Raw genomic sequence first — 18,411 nt, forward strand, 5'->3', positions numbered from 1 at the left:
GAGCTGCTGTAAATCAAATACTGTTCAAGGCTACTCACCATGGTCATGGGCAAATACAAACAAGTTAAGTTCTGTCAGCCTCTGGGCCAACTCATCGTAACGGCCGCAGTGTTCCCCAGCGCCATGAGCGATAAACACGAGGGCCCTAAATGGAGCATTAAGGTATAAATCATTAGCTTGGCAATCAATGCACAAAGGCTTCAGAGCTGCAAGCAAGAACAGCACATTCAATTTAGCAACAGCATTTCAGACGTCAGCAAGTACAAGGCAAGTAAATGATGGCTGAGGTGGGTTTTAACACGGGAAAGCAGCTTGCCATCCTGACCTACCATCGACCTGATCTTCACCAGGTCGTAGCAGGACAGACCACATGGAGGTCAGCTGCACATGGGACTAACTTACTGATTTGTTTGCCACCGTGATCTGCTACAGGTTGGAGATGCAGATGTCTCATGCTACTGAACACTCTTAAAGATGAAATTTTAGCTAAACAAGTCTCGAGCAGAGTCCAGAACTTTGGCTGGAGTTTGGGATTTTATCTTTTGACCCCAATTCTGGTACTCTTACCATTGCAGTTTCTACCCCAAAACAGTTGCTTCACTTTGGCAATTGAAGTGACTTTTACATAGCCACTTTACAACTACAGCCAGGGATCAAGAAAATAACCAGTCTAATAGACATTTATTTTTGAAAGACGCTATACAAATATTTATCTTCAAATATTCCAGTTGTGCCAGTGATGCTTTATTTTCACTGGAATGGCATCAAGAGTGACTAAAGTTGAACGAACCTTCCCAGTGTTTTTAATGGGCAAAGTTTGTGCAGACTTGTAGTAAAAATACAGCAGAAGTAGCAACGTGATTACATAAGTTTTTGCTGAATTTGACAAGTGACTTTCCAAAATCTGGCTTTAGCAACATAAACAGAACTTGTTCGTTTACAAGTACTGTCTGTCACTGGAACATCAGCAACCACTAAACAGTCTGAAGGCTACAGGTTAGACATTTTCAGTACATTAACAGAGAAACATTAGACGAATTGACAACACAAAGCAATGACAGCAGTTTACAGCTAGTGATTTCCTCAACTTTATTTTGATTGAGGTTTTGAATACATTTTTAGACAGTGTATTCACTGCAATAAGCTGCTTTGATCTTTATATATTTAAACTTTAAAAAGATGTGAGTGATGTAGAAACTCCAGCTCTAGCTCTTTGATTAGCACCTGCTTCAAAGTATTTTCTCATGCTAGACAACTTGAAAGCACCCATCGAAACCAAAAGGATTTTTACAGAGCAAACTTGCAAAAAAGCAATGCAAAGATGCTCTGGCATCTAACAGTAATTAACAAGGGTGAGGTTAGGCCGTGTAACATATTTAACTTCCTATGCCTTACAAATGTTCTTTAGTGTCACTGAAGGTTTCAAAACAATCGGTGTGGAGCAGTCATTTTGTCCCCTGTCACCCTCCCTTGTCAATAGATTTGTCATGTTATCAGTGGACTTGCCGGGCAGACTGATTTTCAGAGTGCAACACCTATAGTTATAGAATCAAATGCTGAAGAGATGGAAAGACTGCTGAAAGACAGTGAAGAATACTAACTTTCTGCAGCAGAGGCACCAAGCTTTGCATGTCTCACCTCTCCTAGACACAGGCAGCCCAGCAAAGACTCCAGCCAGTGCTGGGACAGTGAATCATTACTCTATATGTGTCCCTGAAAATTGCAGTCCCTGTCTAAATGCTTCTGCCTCCACCTATGCGTAATGGTCTGAGATCTCAGCTCTGGTCCTGGGTGACCCAAAGAGACCACACACCACAGTCCCCAGGTCTGGGGCTGGCAGATCTGTCAGACATTAAGGAACGCAGCAGCAGAGCATGAAGCAAAGCTGCGCTGCTAACCTGCATGCTCCGGGCTCTGCAGTACGATAAGCAATGGCACTGCATGCCCAGGACTCTGATGGAGAAATTAAGGAAATGTGAGAGAAGACTCCTATGTACCCATCACCTCGACATCCAACAGAATCAGTCAGGCTGAGTCTCTCTGATGTATAGCTCTTGCTACCTGGCTCTTGGCAGCTTTTCTCCTCGGGGTTTTATTTAAGCCCCCTGTTACTCTTTACAGGATCTACCTTTTTTTTTTCTTTTTTTTTTTTTTTTCTGCTGACTCGGCACAGGGAGTAAGGTGCGGCTTGGCTGAGTGCATATGGCCCTTCATTTCTCAGAGAAATATGATTTGAATGTATGCACTGGAATGCATCAAGTGAATGAAACCTAATGGGAAGCTGGTGAAGAGAACTCTGCCAGGGAATGCTTGCTATTATTTCATCACCCTGACAGCAAAGCCCTAATTTTGCTCTCATTCACACTGCTGCAGCACCACGACTTCGCCTGACAGCATCCTGCTAGATGCTCAGCCCCCTCATCTTCTGTGAAACCAGTGAGAAAAGAAAGAACTCCATTCCTCAAAGCAGCAAGGTGTTCCTGCAACCTCTCCTCTCATTCTAGCATGAAAAATGTCAGGCGTTACAGAATAGAGCAAAATACTGAGTAAAATTCCCCGAGACTGTTTGTGCCTTAAGATCCCTAATGGCAGAAGCTGTCAAGATGACTTAGGCACTTTTAAAAGTTTTGTCCCATGAAAACGTGGTGTCATAAACAGGGAGTGAAATTTCCAAACTGTTATGTCCACACAGAAGTAGCTTGTTTTGCTGTTGTGTAATGAAAAGTAGGAGATTTACTGACTAAAACCCAGGTTACTTCTACACAGGTCTCTGGGGCCAGGTTCAGGGTCTCTATGCAGGGGGGCCATGCATCAAACACAATGACCTGGAAAACTGAAGTTAGTCTGAGCATCATCGGAGCCAGGATTGAAGGATTTAGCTCTTTCCCCTAATCTTCCATTTTCCATTACAAAACAAGTCTAGATTTGGCAAAGAATACCTGAAGGCAGTATAGCAAATACGTGGTGCACATATTTTCACTGGCAAGCTGGCATGAAAATACAGTGAGTGATTAGTTTGACTGACAGCAGTTCTTTACTGTATGTAAACATTTTTGCAGACACCCCTGCTCTTGTATCGCAGCCTGCTCTTTCCTATTGCAATGGCTGGGAAGAAAGAAACACGGAATATCAGAGATTGCTTTCAGCAGAGGGGTTTCTGCAAGTCGTTTAAAATTAATACAGAAACCCAGCAGGTTTTAAGGTGTGGTGTTTGTGGGTTTTTTTTCGTTTGTTTGTTTTTTTGGGGGGGGGGCGGGGGACTGCAATACCTTTGTAAGTTTTGTTTAAGCAAGGTTTGTGTATTGGTCATGTATCAAATTGATCCTGGGGAGAAATTTCTTCACCTTCAGCTCTTGCAATTTCACCAGTGAAATCCTTGCAAACACACACATCTCAGGTAGAAAACATTGTTCACACTCTGCAATTCTTGTAAAGACTGACCTGTGCCTGAACCCATGAATTCCAGTCTCTAACCGCAGGCAGGGCCACCTGACACATCTTTGGATGCTTCAGCTGGCTTTGGCTGGAGGAACCAAATTCCTAAATATCTCGAAATGCTGCCAAAACGTTGTTTTGAATTCTGCTCAGGAAAGCACCTAGCATGCACCTGATCACACAACAGCACAATTTCCCCACACTCCACAGGTGTGTCTTCACACAAAGCCAAGGTGTAATCTGGAGCGTGAGTAAGCATCCGCATTGCAGTAAGCAACCAGTGGAGTAGCAATTATGGATATGAAATGAAACTAGCTTTATTGACTGCTGTTTGCAAAAGCAACCTTTTTCACAGATCCCTGCCCTTCCCTTAGCCTCCTCCCCCTAGCTCAGGAGGAGGAAACCTGCAGGTTTCTGTCTCCTGATACTGCACAGCTTGGCAAACAGATGTGGTTACTTAGCACAACAAGCGGGCAGGACAATATTTGTCTTTTTTTACCATTCAGTTCAATTACGGGCTGCGTTTATTGATCTGCCATCAGGAGGTAATGGTGTATACCAGTGACCAGCCCCTGATCCCACATCTCCACTGGGCTGGTTGTCCATGACTGCTGTCAGTCCTCCCGTGCTGCAGCAGCACCTTGCTGAGCAAGCAGCACCCAGAGGTGCCCTGCATGCAGGCTGTGCAGGACACATGCAGACATGCTTTCCTGCACCAGGGAGGAAAGTAGAAAGTAGGAGTGGTAGAGGTCAGGCTATGGCACAAAGAAAGGCGGTGTGCACAACAACAGAGGAATTCTTTTTTTTTTTCCATCCTACTTCTCGGAGAGGTCACCAGCTGATCTAAACTTTAAGCTGCTTTTGATCCTTGCGTATTCATCACTGTTACCACACACCTTCCAATATTTGCCTTCTTGCGTGGGGAGCAGCTCTTGCAGGGCAGGGATTTGGGCACCAGTGCAAGAGCAGAACCAGTTGTAGAGGGTCCCACCTTTACTGCCGGGCACATGTTGCCACCTCTGCTTAGCCCTGTTGCAACGGTACGAATGTTTATAGATGTAATTCCACAGTCAATTGCAAAAGAACAATTGAGGGAAAAACAAATGGTGGCACAGGGCTTACACAACTGAGCGAGAACTCTCTTAAAGCAGGGTTCAATAGAGAAAACAAAACAAAACTCAGAAAGGTGATGTGCTATGGTGTCTGGAGGCCAGGAACAACACTCAGGGCTGGGGTCCTGCTAGGGTGCAAGGCACATGTTCTTGCTTGTTCTTGGTTGAGACAGGGCCACAAAAATCGTGTGGAAGCCAAACTAGATGTGGAAGGTTGTGAGCAGGATGCTATGATCTTAACATCGTGTCCTCTGGGGACTGAGATACTTCTGTGGGACCCCAAGAATGCTCCTTTATTGCCAGAAAATAACCCAGAACACTGGGACTAGACCAAAGAACTGAAGACAAGCTTCCTATGACTGCATATACAAAAAATTCAATCTTTTCCACCCCATTCGAAAACATCCCTCTTCATAACAGTATTTAAGTACTTGCTTAACCTCAGGAAACTCCCTTCGACTCATGAAAGTCAGTGGGACTTATAACGTACATGATTGAACTTTAAAAAAAGGATTTATAAATGCTGTTCTGAGTTAGGACTGATTTAGTCACATGCGGAAGTGATTTCCTGAACCAGGCCCTTGCAACTTAACCTAATACCATGTTATTCTATGTAAGGCAACCATGCATTCATTTGGTATTATGTATGTTTTTGCTAGAACCAGATCAACTCTAACAAAGAACATCTGATTTTTGCAGTTTTGAATACTTGACACCAAATTCCTAAAGTAATTTTTTTTTAAATTAACCGATAGGAAAGCTCTGAGTTAGTGAGGCTGCCAGAAAATCACTGGCTCACTGAAAGTGAGCATTAGGTTTGGTTGTCTTGTTCCAACTGATTTATTAACTCCCTTGTAGGCAGCATCAGCCTGACTCCTAGAAATACGGCGAACAATGAACACTTATTTATCAAAAACATTTCACTGGTGACATTTTTGGACAAGGAACAGAATAGTTGATCACAAACCTTTTAAAGTTATTAAAAATTTAGTGTTGTTTATGTTTATTTTGCTTCTACAGGATATTGTCACAGAAAATCAATTATAGGTATGCACACTTGTGTTAGCTGGGTTAGTAGTCCTCACTGATTATGAAGATTTATATATATAAATCCTTTCCTTTGCCTTCTCTATAATAGAATTATGCACTCAGCAGATTGCAATTTTGTCAAGATTTAACTGTAATTCCAATTTTCTACCCTTGGTATTCAGTTAAAGATGACCTCTTTCTTGGAAACTTCCAGCTAATCATTTCCAAGAACATGTAATGAAGAATGATTTTTTTTCACTGGAAAAGACATGGGTGATCTCTCCTCCGGAGGTCTCTAGAGCCTCTTTGCTTTGGGTGTAGACCTGAAGTCTCTGTATCTGTCATTTGAGTCAGCTTTTGCGCTTTTTATTTTTTCTGAGGTGACCTGCAGCCCTAAGAGACCCTGGCAGAACGTGGCAGTGGGCAGGGATTACAAAAAGTTATGGGAGTTTCTCTCACATTGTGCACACTTGTGACCTACGCAGTTAGCCAAATATTCAGGCTGGTGTGTCTGGTTAGACAGGAAAATTTATGGTGGAGTCAGGTGTGTCCCTTCATGCTGTTCTTCTGTCTCCAGGAAACTCGCAGAGTTATGTCCCTCTGAAGGCACAGGAGGCAATGACCTTGCTCCTAATTCCAGCCCATGTTTCAAGGAGGCATGTTTCATTAAGCTCAAGGGCTTTGCTTGCTCTTTTGCTCAGCTTTTTGGAGAAACACATCCTTAGCCTTTGCTCTGCTGGCCTACACAGGTCCATAATCTGGGCAGTCACCTCTTTTCAGCTGTCATTGGAGTTTAATGATGTTACCTTATACTAGCAGTTCTACTGCTACTTTTCCAATCTCAAGAAAAAAAAAAAAAAAAGCAAGTCAGAATAGCAATAGTCTGCAGTCAAGTCCACATTGACCTTCTCTTAATACCAGAGACACTGTAGCGAGACTGGAGTCTCCCTCTTTGGAGATCTTCAAAAGCTGTCTGTGATCAGCACGGATACCTCCCTGGGATCTAAATTTGGAGGAACCTTTGCCTCTTCCAGACGAACTGAGGCAAGCAGTATCTCAAGACTGTAGCTGTTCAGCCTGCGAAACACCTCCGAGTGCCAGAGGCTGTGTCGAAGGACTGTGTGCTGTGGTTGCACTACAACATCTCTGCTTGATTTTATAGGGCTTGTGGGGATTTAGGATTCTGCACATTTCTGTTTGATGTTTGACTTAGTCTAGTAGAATCAGTGGCTTCATTCCAGTCCAGATCCTAAACTGACAATTTAAAAACAGACCCCTCCAGCAAACTACCTCCTCCCTTTCCCCCATTTACCCAGGCTTGGAAGTTCCCATTCAAGCCTGCCCGGAGGTGCTGCTGTTAGTTTGGGCAGCATCCTACTGTTTAACATCATGGAGACTTAGGGCTCAGTCTTAACATCTGTGCCTGCTTCCGTGAGCAACGCTCTTGCCTTCAGCAGCTGTTCGCATGCATGTCTGCAGGCCTGGCTCACAATGCAGTTCAAAATCGCAACAATAGGGTTAGGAGGAGATTTGAGAACTGCCATGACCTCCAGGAGAAGTACCATGGGTAGGCTATTCAACAAAGACCAGAAAGTGTAGATACCATAAATCAAGAGAGCAGAGACAGAACCGGGCAGTACAGACATATTTCAAAACAAAAGACTCAACAGGATCTAGCCAGAGCCAGCACAAAACAATGTGGTGTAACAGCCTATGCTGATTTATTGTAGCTCCTTGAAAAGCACGCCCCCGCCGCAAATAACTCATGAGTGGTCTAATATAGGGAAAAGAGATGAAGGAAACTTCAGGCGAGGTGGGAGGGGAGGAATTATTTGAACCTTGCAACTGCGTAGCTCCGGACAGATCTCTGCAAAGTTAACGCTTCTGACCAGCTGCATTCTGTTTCAAGGAAGCTTTGAAGTAGTATTTTAGGGTACACAAGGCTGAGATCAGAGGTGAAGTGTGTGGTGTGTAATTTGAAATTCATAGGCAGGATCTTCCCACCCCTTTCTTGAATAAAACTGAAGTGAATGGATCCTAGGGTTATGGGGATTGCCTCGGGGAGACACTCCCCCACTTTGATATCAGAGATGGGATTGTTCCTGGCAGACCCGCTGCTCTGAATGTGCGAGACAGGCAAGCACTCTGGTCTGGAGCTGCGCTTTCCTCTTGCCACTGCCCTTCTACAGAGTGTAGGAATCCTTGAAGGATGAATTATGATTTCTATTTCCAAAGAGACAAGTGTAGGCATCGCTCACATGACTGAGGCAGGGATCACTTGAGGTGAGCCCTGGCACAACTGCTGCTGGGCCTGGCTGGGAGAAAGGCTGGGATCAGACAGTCCAGCGCTGTACTTCGCTCTGCTTCAGCCCGTCTGCAGTGCAAAGGGCAGCCCCATGCACGTCCTTGTGCACAGGGGAGATAAAATGGAGGTCATATCTTCCAAGGGGAGCTACAAGGATGCATGCACAAAGTATTCGGTGTCTTTCTCAGAAGACTGTGCAAAACATTATTCAAAGAGGAGACATCAGCTGCAAAATTCAAGTCAATCTGAAGTCACACCCAAAATATTTAGATTACTTTTAAGGTGTGGATGGGGAATATTCAAAGAAGCAAAAGAGTTTCTGACATAAATCCACTTGAAAATCAGGAAAAATAAAAGACTTGTTGCTAATTTTATTCAAAATTAATTTTCACTGGGAAGCAAAACCACTGCAGATGGCTGCAGGACCATGATTCTTGAAGAGGAAACAGAAATGGAAAGTAAGAGCAAGAACAGTTCTTGCGGGTCTCCCCATCCTCTTTCCTGGGCTTGCACTGAGCCTCTACTGATTTGCAAAGGGACAAAAATTAGAGTTTAGCCAGTCTTGTAGCAGTTTCTTGTTGAAATCAAAGTGCAGGCACTGCTTGGTGATATGAACCCTTGGAAAAAAGAAAGGCTGTGTGATTAAGTGGGCTGTCCTTCCAAAGCACAAGAGCTGCAATTAAAGGCCAAAAGATTTCTACTGCATACTTGCTACCGCTTAAACTCAGCTCTGCTCACCACTTGAGCACTAAACTTGTTCACTGAACAAAAAGGGTTTTCTGTATAAAGGTATGACTGTTTCAGAGTATCTGTGTAAAAACTGTTCTTTGTTACTGAGCTCACTTGCAGTCCGGGCATACCCAAGCACCAGTCCCACCAGTTCCAGTGACAGTGCAAGTCACTCCTTATTGATGCTCTGAGCTTGTAGCTTGACACATCCAACTCAACCCGGGAAGACAAAGCAGGCTTTCTAGAAGGGAAGGTGTGCTTAATTAAGGGATCAGTTCAGGCCATGCAAGAATGTTCTTGATGTTACAACCAAGCCCCATTTTGACAATTTAATCTCACCTTTTTACGTAAGCACAGGAGATAGGGTTAGATTGCAGTATTCCTGTATCAAGGTGAGGACTTCTGGTTGAGCCAGGAGTTGGACATCATTTGTGGTCTGAACCTGGGCTCATGTGAGCAAGGGGCTCTTCGTTGCCAGTCTCCCCACAGAATAAATGGCTCTTAAAAACGGGATCATCCATGTCTTAGACTCTAGCCGTAGCTCTAATCATCTCCAGTCTCAAACTGTTATTTCAGGGAGTGGATGGAGCAGAAAACTCATGACAAACAATACTGAAACAGTTATTAGAGGAATGATTCAGGTCATTACACTGGCACCTGTACAGGGAAGAAACAGAAAAGTGCACACTTGGCACAAGAGGATCAGAGTGTTTCCAAGCCACTTCTTGTAACAAAAACTGCACAACCGAAGTACTTTGATCAGGCATTTGGGGCTTACTTGGGTAAATCTTCCACTAGCTTTGAAGAGATCTGTGAATAAGTAAGGAGTGAGAAAGGCGATGACACTGTAGCTGTCCTGTGACCCTGAGACAGCATGCTATTATTACTTTCTAATAAAGCCCTGACTGTACAAATCCCATGTGTGGCCATGGTCTAAAGCAAAACGTAAAACTTCAATTCCCTGAAATGCTTAGACCTGATAGCGTGGCTTGTACCAGGCAATACCACCATAACATGCTCAGGAGCTCTTGATTACTTCCTGCACACTTATAAAATTCCAGTTTGGATGTCAGAGATAACATGAGTCTCCAAATAACCAGTTGTTTTCTGTGTGATTTTCCAAAAGTCAGCATGGAATTAGCCTGTAAACTCAGAGACAGAAACTCAAGGATTGATTTCTTAATCAGAAAGCAGTTATATATATTTTAGCATACTTTGAGATTAAGCACATTAATTTCCAATGAATAATCCTCTCTCAGCACATCCCAGAGCTGCACTCCAGCCCTGCCAAGCTATGAGAAGAACCTTTGCAGAGAGAGGTTTTACAGGCTCTGTCAAAATCAATATCAGGAACTATTCCTCTGGGAAATTAGTAATGTCACAGGCAAAGCGTTTGCCAAGGCTTTGAGCATGTTCCAATTAATTTAGTATTCCACATTTGCCATAGACCTGAGGTATGAAAGAAAGTTGAAAGTAAACAGCTAAACGTGACACACAGTAATCCTGCTAAGGCAGTGATTGCTGGAACATGTGCTTTAAAGGCTGAAACATTTATTCATGCCTCGAACCAATGTAAATTTGAAATGCAGCTGAGGTGCAATGGTTTACCTACGGATGATTTACAAGCTAACAAATGGAAAGAAACTTCTGCCTACAGTTGCCAAATCCAGGTCTGTGTTATTTCTTGGTCGTACTGAGATAGCATGTTTGTCCAAAGAATTTAGTTATGATAGGCTTGTTTCCTGAAATGCTCTTTCATTTCCAGCTCCCAGGCTGTGTCCCGTATGGCAGGGAGGGCTGCCACACCAATGTGAATCAGGGACAGCTTGCCACCATGTCTAAACACTCTCGTTGATTTGCTCTCAAAAAGTAGCTAGATATAATAGCTTTAAACTCCAGAAGTTGAAGGAGGACTTGGACAACTTGGGGTGCAACTGCTGAAATAAGGATGACTGATAATACTGAACTGAAGAGGTATTTAGTCAGATATATCCTTGGCTGCAATCGCTTTAGGTAGAGGCAAAGAAAGCTAAAGGCATGTGGGATGTCTTTTCTGCAGAAAAGCTTAAAATAGAAAAGGAAATCAATACTCATTTACAGTATCTGGCAGTCACTGAACCAAAACATACATGTACACCTACAGCAAAGCAGAAATAACAACATTTATTTAAACCACAAGCTGTTATTCTGCTGCGGGAACGCTCTGTTTTCTGTGGATGGCTTCACCAGAAACAGAAAAGTACCACGTACTTGGGACCATTTCTTAAAAGCCTCAACAATACCAAGACCAAACACTATTAACACCAGAATTATTAACCCCACCACTACTAGCCTGGCTCCGGCTCCTCTGTGTTGCTGGCGAAGAAAGAGCCAGAGCTGACGGGTGAGAGAGCAGCAGGGAAGGCACTCAGTCTTTCCTCCTGAGCTTCCCTTCTGCCAACTTCCAAGCCACCATTTGTGGGATCACAAGGCATGCATCTGCTCCAGCCTGCAGTGGGACCAGGCAGAGCTTTATCAGCTGCATCACCACAGGCGTGGGAGACGCGGGGTCTCAGATGAGGGTTGAGCTTTTGCATGTGGGGTCATGGCAAGGGAGGGAGACAGCTCTGTTCAGTCAGGTTCTCCAACTGCCCACGTAACTGGGGAGGGGCAGGAACAAAAGGGGCACGTCTGAAAACTTTTGGCGTTTAGCAAAATTCAAACAAGCCTTGATGCTACATTTAGCTGTGCCGAGTGATGGGACCACCTCTCCTAAAGCAGCAGGAAAATGCACAGACCAAGAAGCAAAGCTTTGGGGGTCAGAACCGTTGCATGGTGCTTCAAAAGAGAAATGTATACCGATGCCTAGGAATGTTGCAATGTTTCTACAGGCTGTGTAAAACCAGGGGCTTTAGGGGAAGGAGTAGTGTTTAGCACATTAACATTCTCCAAACAGTGAAAGTGAAATTGAATATAAACAAAGTGAATCTGCTGATTGATTTTTTTTCCATCCCTCAGCTCAGAGAAATGTGACCAGTAAATAAATAGCATAAATAATAACAACAGCTGGCTTTTGTACAACACTCCTCATTCATAAAACCCAGAATGCTTTACAAAGTGCGCAGCTGTGCCTGTTGTAGAGCCACGTAATTCAGAGTTGAACGGGACCCTCCAGAGGTCCTCTCGCCTGCAACCCTGCCCCAAGCAAGGGCTGACCCTTCCTACCAAGTGCCACGTAAACTGAGCACAAGAGGTGAAAAGCCTCGCTCACAGCAACACAGCATGCCAGCAGCAGGGATGGGCACACAGCGTGCGGCAAAACCTTAGGGTCAGCAGTCAGTGGGAACTCAGCAGCAGAGCCAAAGTGTTCCCATGGTTTCCCTGAGCCCCAGTCCTGTGCTACGCACCCAGGGACATGGCAAACCTGGAAAGAGAATAACAATTTCTAAAAAGTTTTCTGTCTTAATGAACCTGTGGGCAGCTAATCATGTCAGTAAGATGATCTGTGCATTTTCAGGACAACCTGGTTTTAGATGCTTGGTGCTCCTCGCTAAAACCATTTGGAGAGGGCCAGATGATGACTGAAGGCTGACCCTTGAATATTCTTTTAATAAAATGAGATTATGAATGCTGCTCATGCTGCTCAGAGCACAGTTTTTATTACTCCAAATATTGTAGACTAGCTCTCACACAAAACTAAAAAAAAAAAAAAGAAAAAAAGAAAAAGCTTAACCATTAAGTCAGCTAGATGTTATCTCCAAAGCAATTTAATTACTTACTGCTTCCTCATCACTCCTCACTCCTTTAGCCCAGCAAATTAAGCTACTGAAGATTTCTGGAGTTTGACAAGTGAATTTGAAGCCTTACTGAGATTGTTTTGAATAAGAAAAGTAAAAAATATGTTGAAGAATAATAAAAATAAACCTGTCTCTCTGGCTGGTGAACTAGCTAACCTGCTGACATTTAGAACAAATTTAACCAACTTTCTTCTCTACAAAGGGCCAAAGGTTTATTTTTTTCCCCTCACTCTGCAGTCTTCAAGCTTGATCAAGGAAGAGACAAAACATACAGAGCAAACTCTTTTTAGCATAGGACACATGTGGCTGAAAAAGCTCAGTCATCTTTCTTGTTTATTAACTCTGTAGTGGTTTGTACATTTTCTCCCTGCCCATCTATACACAATATTGGAGCAAATGATCACTACCTTGTTACCGCTGAATGGTTGGATCTAGACCAGTTGTCAATATTTTGTTTCTTTTTTTTTTTTTTTCTCTTGTCTTTCTTTTAGTGGATTGCTGCTGAGGCAATTTACTTGTAGCTGAAAAGCCGAGAACAACTAATGCATCACTTAGCAGATTTTTTAAATCTCTCTTCAAACATCAATCACTCTTCAACCACCAAACCCCAATGAATAATCTACTCTTTCTGGCAACAAGCTGTCACCCCGCTTACATCATTAACCTGTATGATTATACCCAATTTTAGATGAGGAAACAAAAGCACAGAGAAGTTAAGGGTCCAATTATTTAAATTTCCAATCATTGTGCCATTGGCAATTGAGAGTCTTGACTGTGTTTTTTGCCTGTTCTCTGCTCCTCGTTGACTTCTGTATTCTGTTTTCTGTTACTAAATTTTCTAGGTCCAGCAATATGCCTTTGCCACCACTTTCAGATTCAGAGGATTCAGAGGCTCCCATCATCAAGTGAGGGCATGCCACACGGAAATGAAGACAGATCCTGGCTGGAGAGCAAGTGCATATCACACAGAAGGGGAGTCTCTGTCATTACAGTGTAAGTACTCTTGGAGCATGGTATTACTCGAGGTATTAATATCATCAGAAACTTTACTCTGGTGCTGCTAATTTCCTCACTGTAGTTTAATAAACAGTACTGACAGAGTGTCACAGTGTTGGTGCTGGCAGAGTAGGGGCAGGGATGTATGGGTATAGTCAAGGGTGTAACTCCGGGTTGTGATGAGGCAAGGGATCAGCCTAAACATAACGTAATGAATCTATGAGTAGGATGGAACAGTATTTCTTTGGATACTTTAGGGTAAGGAGAATCAGCCATTTGCTATCAGAGTTGTGTCACATCTTTTGGATAAGCAACAATGGGAGGTTGTTAAACACTAATGGCTCCATTCAAGTGAAAGCACATTAGGACAATGGGATGCCTGGACCTAGGGAAGGCAGCTCAGCCAAATGTGTCTGCAGGGACAGCTCTTAGAACAATGCAATTTCCCTAGAAGAACAAAAAGATCAGATGCTGGCTCTGAAAAGCACAAAGCCACAGCAGCTTGAGGGGAACTTCCAAGGAGACACAGGCCAAGTTCTCTGCAACTGGCATCCAGAAAAATACCCCCTTCTAGCCAATACAACTCTACCAGCCAACTCTTGTAGATGTGTTTGTGATGATCTAGAAAAGCTGTTTTGTGTTCCCAAGGGATGTTCAAGAGTGCTGAAGAAATTGAGGCAAGGAACTGTGTGTAACTGCTTGTATTATTTTATGTAAACCTATATATTTCTTGGGCTAGTGAAGGAAAGAGCTCTTGCATCTAGAAGACTGATAGAGTTGATGAGTTTGTCAAGTTCAGCTATGGCACCACCCTCAAAACTTAACTGGCTTAAAGTGCTCCCAGTTTGATGTCATGAAGGAAATTTACGCAACAGAGGCTAAGCAGAGAGCCAGTGCAGGGCCTGGCCTGCTCGGGCTAGAGACCTGGAGGGACAGGTAGGGCATCTATTGGGTCACAGTACAAAGCCAGTACTGATCACCACACTCGTAATCCAATTCAAATGAATTTAGTTACTTGCACCAGAGAAGCAACATTCTCTCAGCCTTCAGTGTCTGGCAGAATCATGAGCAGAAAGTTAGGTTCTCAGCACAATCTCAAGATCATTTTTCTTCTTTTCCTCTATCTCTACCTCTGACATTGACTGTGTTGGATAGCACAGTTTCCAAGGATTCATCAGGTTAGCGGCAGAGAGAGCCAAAACTGTCGTGTCAGTACCAGGATGAAATTTTAATAAAATTTTAGAGATTCACCACAAGGAACTCCTAAAGTCACCTTGTACCCACACACCAGCACGCATGTAGTTGCACTGTCCTGCAGGAAAGTTGCACATTTGTGCTTAGAAACTGATCCAACAGTGCAATGACTAAAAGTGGCAGTTTAATAACCACTGCTATTCTCTTTGTTATTTGCCTTTTTCCTTGGATTCCATGGAAAAAACAAAAGCAGATTTGCTTCTGTCAGATATTCCTGTAGGGACTGAAAAGAACCTATCCTATTAAGGAAAGCTGCTGGAAGCACCCACAGCAAGAACCAGAGCTGCTCTCCTATCTGTCAAAGCATCCCTCTTAGGTGAAGCTGGTTTATTAATTTGCCCACCCCCTGGAAATGCACAAGAAATCATGAAAGCTTGCCCCCATTCACAGTGAATAAGACAGTCATATAGAGCAAAGAGAACATAATTTAAGGAACGCATACAGCTGGTGAATTGGAAAAGGGAGGCTTTAGAAACTCAGGCGATAACAATATAGCACAAGAAGCCTGGAATGTTGGTTCGACAATGATAATCGTTAAGCAAAAAGCTCTTATTTCCCCTGAGCACTGTGTATGATGTGATCAGACACACAGAGCTCGATTCATCCTACGACAGACGACGCTGACATCAGTCACTTTGCACCACACAAATTTGGCCCTTATGCATTAGTTTGAAGTTGACCTCATTAGCACAAACAAAAGTGTTCTTCTAGAGTGGCACCGAATTAGAAATTCCTGCAAGTATTTCTAGAGACTAGCACAGTATAATTAGAGACGTTACAATTAGTGACTCGGTTTCCTTTGCTTTGACTTCACTTCAGTTTCTTTAGTCATTTTGGAAGGGTCTGAAAGTCAAATTCAGCCTTGTCATCTGCTCATGCTGGGAGCAGTGCTGTTCTTCTGGAAATGCCATGGAAATGCTGATAACGAGGTGCCAAAATCAGCAAGCAATATTCACAGTATAAGGGCCAGTTCAAATATAAAGGCAGTTTGTATTTCTGCACCACAGGCACTTCTGCAAAGTCCTTCGGGAAGAGAAAAATATATTTTCTCCTTATTGGCTTGTTCTTTTATTGCTAGCAAGTCGAAAGAATGACAGGCATTTCTGAGGGGAAAAAAAAAAGCAGACAGAAAAGAGGGTGGTTTTTGTTTCTTTCATTTTGTGTTTTTAATCACACTTTGCAGGTGTAGAACTGAGACAACTCCAACAAAGACAGTGTTTACTCAGACAATTGCACTCTGTCCACCTAAATCATGGTCACAGTGTCTAAAGTTGAGCCACGCCATTTCACTGTACATTAACGATCAGCCAGGAAAACATATGTGGCCCGCACATGTGTCTCGGCTTCAGGCAGCCTCCTCGGGCAGCGTACTTCAATTGCCAGCAATCATCTAAGTGCTCCTAGAGACCCCTACGTGGGGAGACACACAAGCATCGTGCTAACTAGCCAGATAATGATTTCTGTTTGACTGATGAGGAAGCTCAGATACGAGGATGTCTGGAATCCACATTTTCAAAAACATCTAACTGCAAGCACCTCAAGCATCGAGCGTCCAACCTAGAGCAACTGGTTTATCCTTATTTATAGGGCGAGAGCTGAGCATCGCTGTCTCTGTCTGAAGTCAACGGTGGCTGCAGGCTATCAGCACCTTTCAAAAGCTAAGCTGGGTCAACAAATCTCACAGGGTTTATTTGAGGTCACGCAGAGGGGCTGCAAGTGCCCCAGCACAAACTGTTTGTACTTATCTAGGCAGTGATGCAGCTGAAGCATCCAGAGAAGGCTACAAGGATACAGAGCAGAGAGGAAAAGAAGGTCATCTCTGAACTTCTCCAAGCCCTTCTGGGGCCTCAAAGGAAATATCTTGACTTCTCCCGACTTTCCTTCCCCTTCCTCATCCCACCTCTATTCTTAGCAGCTTTGTCTGAGAGCTGGGAACAGAGCACGGTTTCTTAATTCCTCACCTCCTCTTACCTCATGTTTTGACTCAGATGGCTCAGGGTGGTGGCAGGGGTTTTAACCTTGCATGGAGCTGTTGTTTTTGTTTACACAAAAACCATTTCCATTCCACCGTTTCCATTAAGTAGGATTTCCTCAGCTACCGGGACACGCCACAGGCATGAGATCAGCCTGTTTTGGTACCACCAGTTTAGTTCCTCCAAACAACATTACACCACCCTGAAAACACTCTGCCTCCCCAGACCCTAAGCTCTGTGCTCATGGGTGAGCTCCCCGTGCCAGTTACTTGCTATCATGCTCCACAAACCCTGCTCTTGGCACGACTGAAGAAAACGACACCAGAACAGAACCACCTTTTCCTCCCAGCCACAATCAGCACAACCGCTTAATTACATTTTCGGCTGAAACTGGCCCAACAAGTAGGGTAGCTTGCAGGGCTGCTGGACAGGGAAGCTGCACCTGCATTGCCGCCAGCAAGCAGTACAAGACACCCCGTCCACAGCTCTCCTCTCGGGGCTGACTTCCCACCCCAAAAAGAAGCGAAAACACTGTCGCTCCCCTTCCTTAGTCCCATTAATATCTACTCTTATCTACCCCATCTAATCACTGTGACATCTGAGTGCCTTTGTGTGTCAGCTTCCTGCGAAGTAATCACCTAAATCCCCCTCTGAAACAAAGCAGACCCTGCTGAGGAACTCACAATAGGTGCCTTTCACACGCACCACAACCTTGGCCTCGGTGGCACTTACAACAAAGCGTCCATATGTGCACCAGCACGGGCTGATCAGTCGGATCAACACCACGCAGGATCAGAGCCTGGATATTTGTGCCCGCGAAGCAAAAGAGCCTTACAAAATTTCCCGTCTTCCTGACAAACCATTTTTTTCTTTAATGCTACAGCACATTAGTCCGGCACAGCCTTTATCCACCTTTGTGGGCCCGTTTGAGGAGATAAAAGAGAAGCGCCAGCTCTGAAGGGCAATGTCTGCTGGCTGGCCCCACTCTCAGAGAGCGCCTAGCCATTGTTTGCTCTTCAACCCCAGGCTAGTGCTACTTTTTAATTTTTCCTTTGGCAGATATCCCGTTTTTTTTTTCTCCCCGGGGGGTGGATCAAGGATGGTAAGTTCTGTTCTAATTGAAGCCAGGTCAATGATAACCTTTGGGCATCTGCAGTGAAAAGGTATTTCTGCAGCCCTGGCTGGGACTAGATGCATAATGGATCAATGCAAGATCCCACCGTTTGACTGCTATAGCGTCCTTCATTAGTGTTAAGATTTCAACCCGAATCAACAATTGAGTTAGAAGATTGAAAGAATTACCTTCAGTGTTTGAAACAGGATAATTGTAACCGGCCAGTAAAAGTCCCCTGAGGTGTCTCTCTCTCCCTATACATATATATATAGATCATTTTTGCTGAACATTTAAAATTAGATGAAAGTTGCCAAGCTTCTACATATGAAGCAGAAAAAAGCTGAGCTGCTTCTCAAAAGTGAGAGGGAAAAAATGTATTTTTGGTTTGCCTATCAAAGCACTTCGGGAGCATTCTTGACTGTAGAATCCAGGCACTAACTTGCTGCTCAGTCACTTCCAATCTCTCTCATACATAACAATGCCAAAAGAGCTAATAATAAACAGCACGCCCCCTCCTTAAACACAAACACGCAAACACACACAGACACACACACATACACACACTTAGGAACCACTTGTAAATGAGCAACACTGATCCCATCTACTTTTGTTGTTACAAAACTAGGGCAAGCTCTCTCAATTAACTGCTTGGTGCACAGAGCCCTAAAAAAATTAACTACCCAGAGGA

General features: G+C 43.8%; 1 protein-coding gene and 1 long non-coding RNA gene across 4 annotated transcripts in view; one reads left to right on the forward strand and one right to left on the reverse strand.

The window, feature by feature from the left end:
- The window catches only part of LOC136791603 (uncharacterized), a 53,832-nt gene extending 36,484 nt beyond the window's left edge, over positions 1-17,348 (forward strand). The window contains exons 4-5 of the long non-coding RNA XR_010833920.1: positions 13,229-13,379; positions 15,820-17,348. This is a non-coding gene — a long non-coding RNA (uncharacterized lncRNA). The remainder of the gene's footprint in view (positions 1-13,228; positions 13,380-15,819) is intronic.
- MGLL (monoglyceride lipase) overlaps positions 1-18,411 on the reverse strand; it is a 63,967-nt gene that overhangs the window by 42,732 nt on the left and 2,824 nt on the right. For all 3 annotated transcript variants that reach the window (XM_048068976.2, XM_013184154.3, XM_067003073.1), the window contains exon 3: positions 39-145. In XM_048068976.2, the coding sequence (XP_047924933.1) occupies positions 39-145 (107 nt within the window). The remainder of the gene's footprint in view (positions 1-38; positions 146-18,411) is intronic.

The sequence above is a fragment of the Anser cygnoides genome, chromosome 10 (assembly GCF_040182565.1).
Source record: "Anser cygnoides isolate HZ-2024a breed goose chromosome 10, Taihu_goose_T2T_genome, whole genome shotgun sequence".
NCBI classification, from domain to species: domain Eukaryota; kingdom Metazoa; phylum Chordata; class Aves; order Anseriformes; family Anatidae; genus Anser; species Anser cygnoides.